The sequence below is a fragment of the Orycteropus afer genome, unplaced genomic scaffold, assembly GCF_000298275.1.
Source record: "Orycteropus afer afer isolate SDZICR_OR568_19922 unplaced genomic scaffold, OryAfe1.0 scaffold00412, whole genome shotgun sequence".
Lineage (NCBI taxonomy): Eukaryota > Metazoa > Chordata > Mammalia > Tubulidentata > Orycteropodidae > Orycteropus > Orycteropus afer.
In genome coordinates, this window is record NW_006921999.1 from 1,004,621 (window position 1) to 1,018,216 (window position 13,596).

Consider the following 13,596-nt stretch of genomic DNA (forward strand, 5'->3'; position numbering starts at 1 on the left):
ATGTTTGGCTTCAGTGGTTGGTATGTAAATTTGAATGATAGTACTTTAACTGGACTGCCTTGTAGGCGCATGAATATTATCCTTTCACTGACAGCATTGTACTTTGGCATAGATCTTAAAATGCTCTTTTTTAGAATGAACGCTATACCATTCCTTTTCATTTTATCAGTATGGTCATACATAGTAGACTATATTATTTTCCAATTCAAAATGTACAAAACCAGTTCATTTCAGCTCACTAATGCCTAAGATATTGATCTTTATGTGTTCCATTTTATTTTTGACAACTTCCGATATACCTAGATTCATACTTAGTACATTGCATGTTCTGATTACTAATGAATGTTTGAAACTGTTTCTTTCCATTTTGAATCATGTCCCACCAGCAAATGAAGGTCCTGAAAGCTTTATTCCATTCATGTCATTAAAGTCAACTCTACTTTAAGGAGACAGCTCTTCCCTGGTGGTATTTTGAGTGCCTTCCAACCTGAGGGGCTCATCTTACACTAAGGCAGGCAGTGTTTCGCTGCTATTCATAAAATTTTCCAGTAATTTATCAGATGGTGTTTCACTGCTATTCATGTTTTCAGCCACCAGTCATCTATAAGTTGGTTGTACTCTAGTGGTTTGCATGTTGCTGTGGGCTGGAAGCTATGCCCCTAGTATTCAAATATCAGCAGGGTCATCTATAGTGGATAACAGACTGCAGCTAAGTTTCCAGACTGAGACAGACTGGGAAGAAGGAGGAAGCCATCTACTTCTGAAAAAAATTGGCCAGTGAAAACTTTGTGAAGACTCCAGTTTAGACAGGGACATTCTCCTGGACCTCTGCCATCTGGCATGGAAGCAACTCCAAGAACACAGGAAAGGGCCAGTATACTTAGCAGCCATCCCTGGCACTGTGATGTGGGATCTATTCTTTCCTGCTTAAGAGTTCTGAAACTCTCCAGTACTGGGCCATGAGTTTAGGAAAACCAAACGCCTAGAGTACCAATGGTCCAAGAGGATTTGTAAAGAGTTTACTTATTTGGAGGGGGCTTTTATGTCTCATTTCCTCATCAAGCTTACATCTGAGTTAGGTCAGAGGTAAAGTGTGTTGATGTTGCTAGATTGGAGAGTTTACTAAACTACTACTAAACAGTAGAAATATGAAAATATATTTTTTATAACCTGTCAGTCCACTGTGTGAAACCACCTGGTCATTTTTTATTAGCAGGTAAATCAATATTTGATATTACATACACAAAGTTTTAATGTGTATGTAGGGTAAGGGAGTCTGTTAGGCAAGAAAAGAAGAGAGAGAGTTTAAGCTCTTAACAATAATGGCTACTTCAGTATTTCAAGCTCCATTTTAAAAATTTGCAAGATGTATGGTTACTACAAACTTTTGTTCAATCTTTTATTTTGTTGCAGTAAGCTTCCCAGGAATAAAAACGTACATTGATCCTGATACATATGAAGACCCGTCTCTAGCAGTCCATGAATTTGCAAAGGAGATTGATCCTTCAAGGATTCGCATTGAGAGAGTCATTGGGGCAGGTAAACTTAAAATCTACATTTTTGAAGACATGATTCTTTAATGGTTTTATAATTGGTTTATTCACATTATATTTCAGTTATTAGAAGTTTTAATCACTGAGAAAACTAAAGTATAGGAATATAAATAAAATCAATTATATTTCTAATGTCATTGAAAATATTATGATGTTGTTACGTGCCATCGAGTTGGACCCGACTCATAATGACCCTCCTTGGCTCCTTGGATTGCTGAGGTGGTATCACTATGGAAGTAGATTGCCCAACCTTCCTTCCAAGGAGTGGTTGGTGGGTTTGAACCGCCAGCCTTCTGGTTAGCAGTCAAGTGCCTTAGGCACTATGCTATCAGAGTATAGTAAGCTCCATATTCAATTTCCAAGTCATGAGAAAATTCACAAGTTATTTTTGACATCCTATATAATTTTTTTTTTTTTTCATTATGGAGATAAACCAAAATGAAACTAGAATATTGCAGGAATTTAATTTTTAAATGCAACTTGAAGGGTTTGTCCAAGGTTATTATAGATTTACTTAAGTCCTGGCATGTATAGACATATACTATTAGTATTCATAATGATGACCTTGAGGCCCTGCAAGATCTAGCTGTGTTAGGAAAATCTTTCATGAAAATTAAGTTCAGTATAGTTTTATTTCACTTTATTGAAAATTAGTAATATTCCCTTATATAGAGTTTTAAAATTCAATTTCTAAAAAATGAGAAAATTCAAAAAAGTTATTTTTGACAACCTATAGATTTATTTCATTATGAAGACAAATTACAATGAACCTAGTATGTTTTAGGAGTTTACTTTGAAAATGCAATTTCAGAAGTTTGTCACAAGGTTATTATATTGGTATGGATAAATACAAATTCACTGTGAATCAGCCCACAAGAACTTATGTTGTATATTAGTTAAGGGCAGAGGCTAAGCTGTTGTAACAAACAGACCACAGAACAAAGATTTATTCCCTTTCCAAGTACTTGAGCCAAGGTGAAGAGTATATGCCAGTAGAAGGTCTTTCAAGGATCTGGTTCCTCCTCTTCTCTACTCTACCTTCTCCTAAAGTGTCCTCCTTCTTTGCATAGTCAAAGCTGGCTCACCAGCACACTCCAGCTTGTGGAAAAGAGAGAAAAAAAATTGTGCAATCTTCCTTCCAAGGAGTGGCTGGGAGATTTGAATCACCAGGCTTCTGGTTAGCAGTCAAATGCTTTAGAAATAGAAAAAAATAGTCTATTTCACTATATTTTTAGGTCAAAAGCACAGAAATTGCAAGCATATCTACTCATATATTTTTGGGACAAACACAATCATGTGGCCACACTTAGATGCTAGTCAGTCTGAAATTATAATCTTTATCAGGGTAGCCATGTGTGCAGCTAAATAGAGAAAAGTGTTACAAAAATTAAAAATTGAGACTGGAGATTGAGAGTAGGATTGGTCTCCTGTTGATACTGGGTAGTCCTTTACAAAGAGAAGAATACACCCAAATGTGACCATTCAAGCCCTGTATCATGACTTTGCAAAGGCAAAAATAAAGCAGGTGGTCATCTTTTGCCCCTTTCACAGCCCTTCTTTTCCAGAAGGGTGGACTACATAATTTTCAGGGCCTAGTGCCAAATGAAAATGGATCCCATGTTAAAAAATTATTAAGAATTTCAAGATGATGACAATTGAGCATTAAACCAAGTGTAATGTCCTTCTAAACTCAAAGCTCTGTGTGACTTTACAGATCACATGCCCATGAAGCTGATCAGGGAGCTATTTGATAACTTAAGAATTAGTGCTACCCTCAAGAATTCCAGGGACATATGTGAAGAGGCTTTCCTATCATTCCATTCCCTATGTGTTAAGGACAACATCATCTCCTAAATAGCCTTTTCTCCCTTGGAGAGCAAATGCATGGATCCTATACACTTAATCCTTATGCTCTCAGTCAAGAAGCCTGCCTTATCAGAAAGATTAACAACCTGGAATAGAATCAGATTCTCTATCCTCTATGTTGAACAAAAACTCACCAACAAGCATGGAAGACAAAACTGAAAAGAGTAAGTAAAGTTACTCACCTGGGTCTAGGGTTCATTTTCCTTTTTTTTTTTTTTTTAATTACCACGTCTTTCCTTTGCTTAATTTTCATGCTTGGTTCTCATCATTTTTTCTCACTAGTTCACACACTAGCTTCTTCTCCTTGGGTTTTCTTCCCCAATCTTTATTCCTCTTTGATTATTTCAATTTTCAAATAATATGCTCAGAGTCCTCTTACAGTCAATCTTTAGAACAGTCATAAAAGTAAAAGTACTTTATGATACAAAGCTGTTGTAAAAATTCATATAAAAAAATGGGCAGAAGATATGGACAGACACTTGACTGAAAAAGATATTCATGTGGCCAACCAACATGAGAAGAGATATTCTTGATCATTAGCCATTACAGAGATACAAATCAAAACAACCATGACATACCATGCTATTATTTACTCACCCAGTAATAATAGCCAAGTTGAACAAGACAGAAAATAACAAATACTGGCAAGAATATGGAAAAATTGAGATTCTTATACACTGCTGGTGGGACTGTAAAGTTGTACAACCCTTGTGGAAAATGGTATGGCATTTCCTCAAAAACTTGGAAATAGAAATACCATTTGATCCAGCAATCCCATTAGTAGGACTCTATCCCAAAGAGGTGAGATCTGGGACATATATATAATATATGCACATCCATGTTCATCACAGCACTATTGACAATAGCAAAGAGATAGAAAAAATGTAAGTGTCCATCAACAGATCAACAGGGGAATGGATAATCAAACTATGGTACATACACACAATGGAATACTATACAACACTAAAGAATAGTGTAGAATTTGTGAAACATCTCATAACATGGATGAGCTTGGAGGACATTTTGCTGAGTGAAATAAATCAGTCACAGAAGAACAACTATTGTATTAGCCTACAATTGTAAAAAAAAAAAAAACACTGCCATCAAGTCGTACCTGACTCATAGTGACCCTTCCTTCAGTTTCCGAGGCAGTATTACTATAGAAATAGTGATTGTGCAACCTTTGTTCCCAGTAGTGGCTGGGAGATTTGAATCACCAGGCTTCTGGCTAGCAGTCAAATGCCTTAGGCACTATGCTACCAGACAAAGTCAAGGAAAAGTTTACATACGGAAGGAAATTTTATTTGTTGGTTACCAGGAGTGGGAGGGGAGAGGAGTGAAAATTGCTAAATAGGTAAGAAAAAAGTATTGATTTGGGTGAAGGGAAAGACGATATACTAAAAGTGAGTGACCAACACAACACTAAGGAAAAGGAAGACACAGAGAGGTTCACAAGAGGTAGAGACAACAAATATAAACTCTTTTATATACATAATATTGCATTGACAGCAATAATAAACATTAATCTATACATGGATATATAGGTGTTGTTGCTGTTAGGTGCCATTGAGTCATCTTTGGCTTATAGTGACCCTATGTACAGCTGAATGAAACACTGCCCAGTCCTGGGCCAGCCCAACGATACTTGCTATACCTGAGCCCAATATTGCAGCCACTGTGTCAGTCCATCTCATTGAGGACCATCCCCTTCTTCATTGACCCTCCACTTTACCAAGCATGATATCCTTCTTCAGGTAATGGTCCCTTCTGACAACATGACCAAAGAAGGTGAGGTGAAGTGTGGCCATTCTCTCTTCCAAGGAACATTCCAGTTGCACTTCTTCCAGGACAGATTTGTTAGCCCTTTTAGCAGAACATGATACTTTTAGCAGAACATGATACTTTCTCCAACACCACAACTCAAAAGCATCAACTCTTCTTTGGTCTTCCTTATTCATTGTCCAGCTCTCACATGCATAAGAGGCAATTGAAAACAACATGGCTTGGATTAGGCACACCGTAGTCTTCAAGGAGACATTTTTGCTCTTCATTACTTGAAAGAGGTCTTTTGCAGCAGATTTGCCAAGTGCAATATATCATCCCATGTCTTGACTGCTGCTTCCATTGATGTTGATTGTAGAACCAAGTAATATGAAGTCCTTGACAACTTCAGTCTTTTCTCCATTTATCACAAAGCTGTTTATTGGACCAGTTGTGAGGATTTTTCTTTTCTTTATATTGAGGTGTAATCCATACTGCAGACTGTAGTCTTCAATCTGCATCAGCTACTTTGATGCATACTGACTGGGGTCTTAAAAGTTTTCAAGTAGCCATCTAATATATAACAGTTGGGCTCTCCTCATCAGAAGCAAAGAAGAATGAAGAAAACCAAAGGTGCATGGAAACAATTAGTCCAAGGGACTGGTGGACTATGCGAACCTCAGCCTATATGACTTTGAGACCCCAACAAGATGATGCTCACTGTCCACCACTCAAAAAGGTATTAAAATTGGAGATCTTGGATAGAGTGGGAGAAAAATGTGGAACAAAATTCAAAATCATAAAAAAAAGACGAGGCTTACTGGTCTGATAGAGACAAAAATGCACCAACAAGCATGGGAGACAAAACTGAAAAGAGTAAGTAAATTTATTCATCTGAGTCTAGGGTTCCATGCCCTGAGACTATGGCCCCCAGTTACCCTTTGGGACTGGAATTGAATTCACTCCTGTGGCTTCCAGCTAAACAGTGGACAGGCTTATAGGTAGGTACACTCCTTAGAACAATCAACCATGGGAGGCAAGAAGGGCAGTATTTGCACCAAGAGATAGTTCAGAAGGCAGGAATGCATAACGAAGAAGGACACAGAGAAAGGGTATCTATAGGAAAGTAGAAAAAGAGCTATTATGTTGTGGGGATTGAAATTAATGTCATGAATCAAAATGTATATGAACTGTTGTATGGAAAATGAATTTTCTCTGTAAACTTTTACCAAATCGCAAATAAAAATAAATAAATAAAAAGTAATTTAAAAAAAGAAAGAAAAAAAGCTATTGTAACATAGCTTTCCTCTTTGTGCCCCCACCTAATACTACTCTGTTAATTGGCTCTTTTACACCATGCTCCTAAAACTCTATTTCTGTATGAAAAACCTAGTGACAGCAACAGTGTAGAAAATGCACTGTTCAATCAAAGTGAAGAAAAATTAATAAGATTATGTAACATCTGTGCCATAACATGTACAACTAGTTACTTTCCCAACTTTTAACTGTAAATCCTTTCCTAACGTTGTCTCATATCCTTCATTGTTTTCCCACCTATTTGATTGCTTCTTCTCATATTCATTTCCTTCTCATCTGTGGGCATTAGATATTCCTCTTGTAAATTGTCTTTGACAGAAGTAGCCTCTCAGATGCTGGACAGAGTTGGGCTGGAGTGGAATGGGTGAGAAAGCAGAGAGAGAGATAACATATGAGGTCATCATAATTTTCAGGTTAAAGACCATATTAAGGCATTGACATTAGGAATGAAGACGAATACTTAAATTCAAGATTAATACATTAGAATTCATTCATTCAGGATTCATTCATTCATTAGGGCAAACAGAAGTCCTGCATGTTTTTTGTTGAAGAAATAGTTAATGATGTTTTCCAGGGTTCTAGTTGGGAGACAATGAATAAGTGATTGGCCTTGCTAAATTCTATCAGGCGATCTCTGGCATCATTTCTATCACCAAGGCCATATTTTCCAACTACTGATGATTCTTCTTTGTTTCCAATTTTTGCATTCCAATCACCAGTAATAATCAACACATCTTGATTGTATGCTTGATCAATTTCAGACCGCAGAAGTTGGTAAAAATCTTCAAATTCCTCATCTTTGGCCTTGATGGTTGGTGCGTAAATTTGAGTAATAGTGGTATTAACTGACCTTCCTTGTAGGCCTATAGATATTATCCTATCACTGACAGCATTGTACTTCAGGATATATCTTCATACATTCTTTGTGACAATGAATGCCACAACATTCCTCTTTAAACTGTCATTCCCAACATAGTATTCCATTACGTTATCTGATTCAAAATATCCAAAACTAGTCCATTTCAGCTCACTATTGGCTAGGATATCAATCTTTATACATGTGATTTCATTTTTGACAACTTCCAATTTTCCTAGATTCATACTTTGTATATCCCATGTTCCTATTATTAATGGATGTTTGCATGTTTTTTTCCCATTTTGAGTCATGCCACATCAGCAAGTGGAGGACTCAAAAGCTTTACTCCATCTATGTCATTAAGGTCAACTCTACTTTGAGGTGGGATCTTTTCTCCAGTCGTATTTTGACTGCTTTCTAACCTGAGAGGGCTCATCTTTCGGCACTATATCAGGCAACGTTTCCAGGCTATTCATAAAATTTTAAAGTAATTTGTCAGATAACGTTTCACTCCTATTTATGAGGTTTTCACTGGTCAATTCTTTGAGAAGTTGAAGGCCCTTTCCTCCTTCTGAGTCTTTCTTAGTCTGGAAGCTCCACTGAAACCTGTCTACCATGGATGACCTTGCTGGTATCTGAAATACCAATGAAAGCCTCCAGCCTCACAGCAACATGCAAGCCACCACAGTATGACAAACTGACAGATGAGTGATAGAACAGATTGCCTCACCTTCCTTCCGCAGAGTAGCTGGTGGGTTTAAATCATCAGCCTTCTGGTTAACAGTCAATTGCCTTAGGCACTGCACCACCAGAGCCCATTACATGTGGCTATACACATGGACTTCACCACATGGAATCCATAGGAAACAGATTGACTATATCAGTGGAAAGAGGTGATGGAGAAGCTCAATATCTTCAGCCAAAACAAGGCCAGGAGCTGTCTGTGGAACAGAACATCAACTGCTCATATACAAGTTCAAGTTGAAGATGAAGTCAATTAAAACAAGCCCACTGGAGCTAAAATATGACCTTCATTATATCCCACCTGAATTTAGAGACCATCTAAACAATAGATTTGACACATTAAACACCAGTGGCCAAAAACCAGAATTGTGGGATGACATCAAGAATATCATACATGAAGAGAGCAAAAGATCATTAAAAATACAGGGAAGAAATTAAAGACCAAAATGGATTTCAGGAGACACTCTGAAACTTACTATTTAACAGAGGGTAGCTAAAGAAAATGGAAGAAATGATAAGATAAAAGAGGTGAATAGAAGATTTCAAAGAGCAGTTGGAGAAGACAAAGTCAATTATTATAATGAAATGTGCAAGGACCTGGAGTTAGAAAACCAAAAGGGAAGAACACGCTTGGCATTTGTCAACCTGAGAGGACTGAAGAAAAATTCAAGCCTCAAATTGCAATATTGAAAGATTCTATGGGCAAAAAAAAAAAAAAAAAGAATGATACAGGAAACATCAAAAGAAGATGGAAGGTCTACACAGAGTCAATGAACCAAAAAGAATCGGTCAATGTTCATCCATTTCAGCAGTTGGGATATAATCAAGAACTGATGGTTTTGAAGGAAGAAGTCAAAGCTGCAATGAAGGAATAGGCAAAAAACAAGGCTCCAGGAATTGGTGAACTACCCATTGAAATGTTTCAACAAATAGATGCCACACTGGAAGCACTTACTTGTCTATGCCAAGAAATATGGAAGACAGCTACCTGTCCAAGTGTCTGGAAGAGATTCATATTTGTACCCATGCTAAAGAAAGGTGATCCCACAGAATGTGGAAATTATCAAACAATAACATTAATATCACACTCAAGTAAAATCTTGCTAAAGATAATTCAAAAAATGGTTGCACCACTATATTGGCAGGGAACTTGCAGAAATGCAAGCTGGGTTCAGAAAAGGACATGGAATGAGGGATATAATTGCTGATGTCAGATGGATCTTGGCTGAAAACAATACCAGAAAGATGTTTACTTATGTTTTATTGACTATGCAAAAGCATTTGACTGTGTGAATCATAATACATTATGGACAACACTGAGAAGAACGGGAATTCCAGAACACTTAATTGTACTCATGAGGAATCTGTACATAGACCAAGAGACTGTCGTTCGAATAGAACAAGGGAATACTGTGTGGTTTAAAATCAGGAATGGAGTGTGTCAGGGTTGTATCCTTTCATCATACTTATTCAACTTGTATGCTGAGCAAATAATCTGAGAAGTTGGACTATATGAGAAAGAATGTGGCATTTAGTATAGAAGGAAGACTCATTAACAACCTGCAATAAGCAGATGATACAACCTTGCTTGCTGAAAGTGAAGTGGACTTGAAGCACTTACTGATGAAGATTAAAGACTACAGTTTGCAGTATGGATTACACCTCAGCAAAAAGACAATGAAAATCCTAACAACTAGATCAATGAGCAGCATCAAAATAAATGGAGAAAAAAATCAAAGTTGTGAAATATTTCATATTACTTGGTTCCACAATCAACACCAATGGAAGCAACAGTCAAGAAATCAGATGATGTATTGCACTGTACAAATCTGGTGCAAAACACCTCTTTAAAGCACTGAAGAGCAAAGATGTCTCTTTGAAGACTGAAATGTGCCTAACACAAGCCATGGTGTTCTCAGTTGTCTCATATGCATGTGAACGCTGGACAATGAGTAAGGAAGACCAAAGAAGAGTTGATGTTTTTGAGATGTAGTGTTGGCAAAGAGTACTGAAAGTACCATGGACTGCCAGAAGAATGAACAAATTTATCCTGGAAGGAGTGCAGCCGGAATGTTTCTTGGAAGCGAGAATGGCCAGACTTCATCTCACCTAATTTTCTCATGTTTTCAGAAGGGACCATTGCCTAGAGAAGGATATCATGCTTGGTAAAGTGGAGGGTCAGCAAAAAAGGGGAAAGCCATCGAAAAAAGGGATTGACACAGTGACTGCAACAATAGGCTCAGGTATAGTAAGGATTGTGAGGCTGGTGCAGGACAAGGAAGTGTTTCATTCTGTTGTACACAGGGTCACCATGAGTTGGAAAGGACTCCATGGCACCTAACAACAACAATAGCTGGGGAACACAATATATGAATATTTCTTAAATAATGTATAGGAATGAAACCTAAAAATTGCCTTATTAATATTCTCAGAAAGAAAAGAGAATGGGTAAACTATCACATCTGACCTATCACATTTCTTAACATTCTCACTGAACAAATATTTATTAGATGGCTATTATTTATTTATAAAATGCACTATGTTATATATATCATGCTATATATATCATGATGACAGTAGGAAACAACTAATATATATTCAACCTGTCTTCCACAACCTTTATTCTGAGATTTTCAGGTTCATAATAATCCAAAAACTGTGATTGACAAAACCTTAGAAAATTTAATTCACCCAATTTTCTATGCTATATATATATATCTTAATATCTGCTATATTTCACTGTAAATTGTACTAGATTTTTATGAGCATATATATATATATATATATATATATATATCACTATTCTATTTAATCATGGCAGCTTATCTTGGTTCATCAATACAGGCCTGAATTTCCATGAAAATGCACATTTCCATTTAAATGAAGTAAGTAGCTCTGTTACATAGGACACTATCAAGATTATCTATCTCCTTTGACTTTTTTGCATCATAAAATGAAATACTCTGACCAGAAGACTGTAAAACAGAAATTCCCAGGCTAAAAGAGCCAAGTCAGATTAGGATAAAATCATTATTTTATACGCATCTTGAGAGATAATGAGAAAACTGGTAAACTGAATTTTAATCACGGTCTGGAAAAGGTCACTGAAAGGCTATTCTTTTTTCAGGACAGTATTGAATATAAACAATTTTAAGAAAAACTTGCCTAACAGAGTATCTGTAATTTTGAAACAATATTCCATGGAAAAAATCATTCTTGTGTCTCTAAGCCTATAGCGTGCCCTTCTTATATTTGACCTTCCCTCTTTCCCCGGTCTCAATGGAAATGCATAATATTTGCCTATGAATCATATTCTATCCCTTTATCTATACAAAACTCGGTATTACTTCCACTATCAGCCTTCTCTTTCTCTGTTTAGAATCATCATATATTTTCTATTCCTAGAGTAGTCTAAGAAGTTTTAACTGTTTTAAGTGTTAGTTTCTCTGCAATCATCTTCAGAAAAAAGAAATTAAAAAAAGAATTAAAAACGAAATTAAAAAAAAAAAAGGAAAAGAAAGAGAGATGATTGTCAAGCAAGCAATTTATTCAGATCAATATTTTGGTTCTTTTAATCTGAACCAAAATTTCAGCAGGTTGTTGGGAGGATATAGATCCCCTTCATGATGTCTATATCAAATGTTTGCCTTAGGTGCCTTTTCCAATTCCTTTGCCAATCCCATAACCTGGCCAGGCTGTTCTTTCTAGTCTGGAGTCTATTTTTAATTATCTTAAAATAATAATAATAATAACCTCTCTCATCCTCCTTATTATTTTTGTTCCTCTTCTACAGCTATATTGTACTTTATTAATACATGACAACCAGAAATGTAGGCTATATTCCAAATGTGGCATCACAATTTTGTTTTACAAAAAGTAACTTTTATGTATGGACCATTTTCTCTAAATTTAGATTATATGACCTTATCCAGTGTAGGTTTTGTTCTTGTCCATCCACGTAAAAGATTTTAGGTAGAAGTCAGATTAATTTTCTATTCTATTCTTAGAAATGCCTTTGCACAACCAAGTGACTAAGAATAGGATCAACAACAGATTCTAGCAAGACCTTTGTGCCTTTTACTCAAGAACTTCATAACTTTCTAAATTAGCTGAGTAATGAAAGATGGGTTTTATCCACTCCCTCTAGATATTAAAAAGTAAATAGAAAAGAAAAAGACAGAAGCCAGACAGAGCTAGCCTTAAATCATACCTTTGCTATTAACTCACTCTTTTGCATTTTAGTAATCTTTCCAAAATTTGGTTAGAAGCTCTGGTAGCATAGTGCCTAAGGCACTTGACTGCTAACCAGAAGACTGGTGGTTCAAACTCACCAGCCACTCCTCAGAAGGAAGGTTGGGCAATCTACCTCTGTAGAGATACTGCCTCTGAAATCCAAGGAGTGGTTGCTATGGGTTGGGTTGCTATGAGTTGGCACATAACAACAACACACATCATAAAGCACACACTGAGGCTCTATCAGATAATAAACACTCAATTAGTGGGTAGGAACATGATTATTAGGTTAAAAAAACACAGGGGAAGGGACATCAGCACAAAATGGTTGATGCAAAGGAAAACAGGGAGGGGCACAAGGGTTAAAGTCAACAAATGTAAATATATTACATACTCAATCCTGCAATAACAGTAATAACAATAATCAACAAGTGCATACATAGATAGACAAGCTGAATGGGGGTGGGAAGAGAAGGGGGTCGACACCCACAAATATATATAGGTTTGACAGTGAATATTTGTACATACATGTTTACATGTACTGCAAATATAATAACATAGTAGAGCATACAGGAGCAAAATTAAGAAAACGTATAAGCCACAACCAAATACCTTGAGGAATGAGCCATTGGGCCTGGGCACTCATAACCATAGCCTTTGAGGACACCAGGGTCAATTAGTATAACATAGTCCATAACGACAATCCTTTATAGCCTACTTTGGTGAGTAGTAACTGAGGTTTTAAAAGCACGTGAGGAGCCATCTAAGATGCAAATGTTGATCTCTCTCCATCCCGAGCAAAGAAGAGTGAAGAAAATCAAAGATACAAGGAAACAATTGGTACAAAGGACTAATAGACCATATGACCCCGAGCCTCCATGGCCTGGAGACTAGAAGAATTAAATGGTGCCAAGCCACCACTGCTGACAGCTCTGAAAGGGATCACAATAGGAGGTATTGGATACAGTGGGAGGAAAATGTGGAACAAAACTTAAAATAATTTAAAAATGACCAGGCCTACTGGCCTGATAAAGACTGGTTGAATCCCTGAGATATTGGCCCTTAGAAATACTTCAAACCAGGACCGTGCACGGTCACTGGGGAGCAAACAGAGAAGGTGAAGAGAAAGATGGGCTGAGCTGTGGACTTTTGCTGGTCCAGGGGGTACCACCATTTTGAAGTTTAAAAAGCGGCTTGACTATTTTGGATATTTAAAGAGACAGTGCTCTCGTAGATTCCTGGGGCTTAAGAACACGTTCTGCTTTC

At 36.9% G+C, this 13,596-nt stretch overlaps 1 protein-coding gene across 1 annotated transcript in view; it reads left to right on the forward strand.

The window, feature by feature from the left end:
• LOC103208103 (ephrin type-A receptor 6) overlaps positions 1–13,596 on the forward strand; it is a 1,324,606-nt gene that overhangs the window by 927,683 nt on the left and 383,327 nt on the right. Inside the window, exon 8 of the mRNA XM_007953778.1 lies at positions 1,414–1,539. Within this exon, the coding sequence (XP_007951969.2) occupies positions 1,414–1,539 (126 nt within the window). The remainder of the gene's footprint in view (positions 1–1,413; positions 1,540–13,596) is intronic.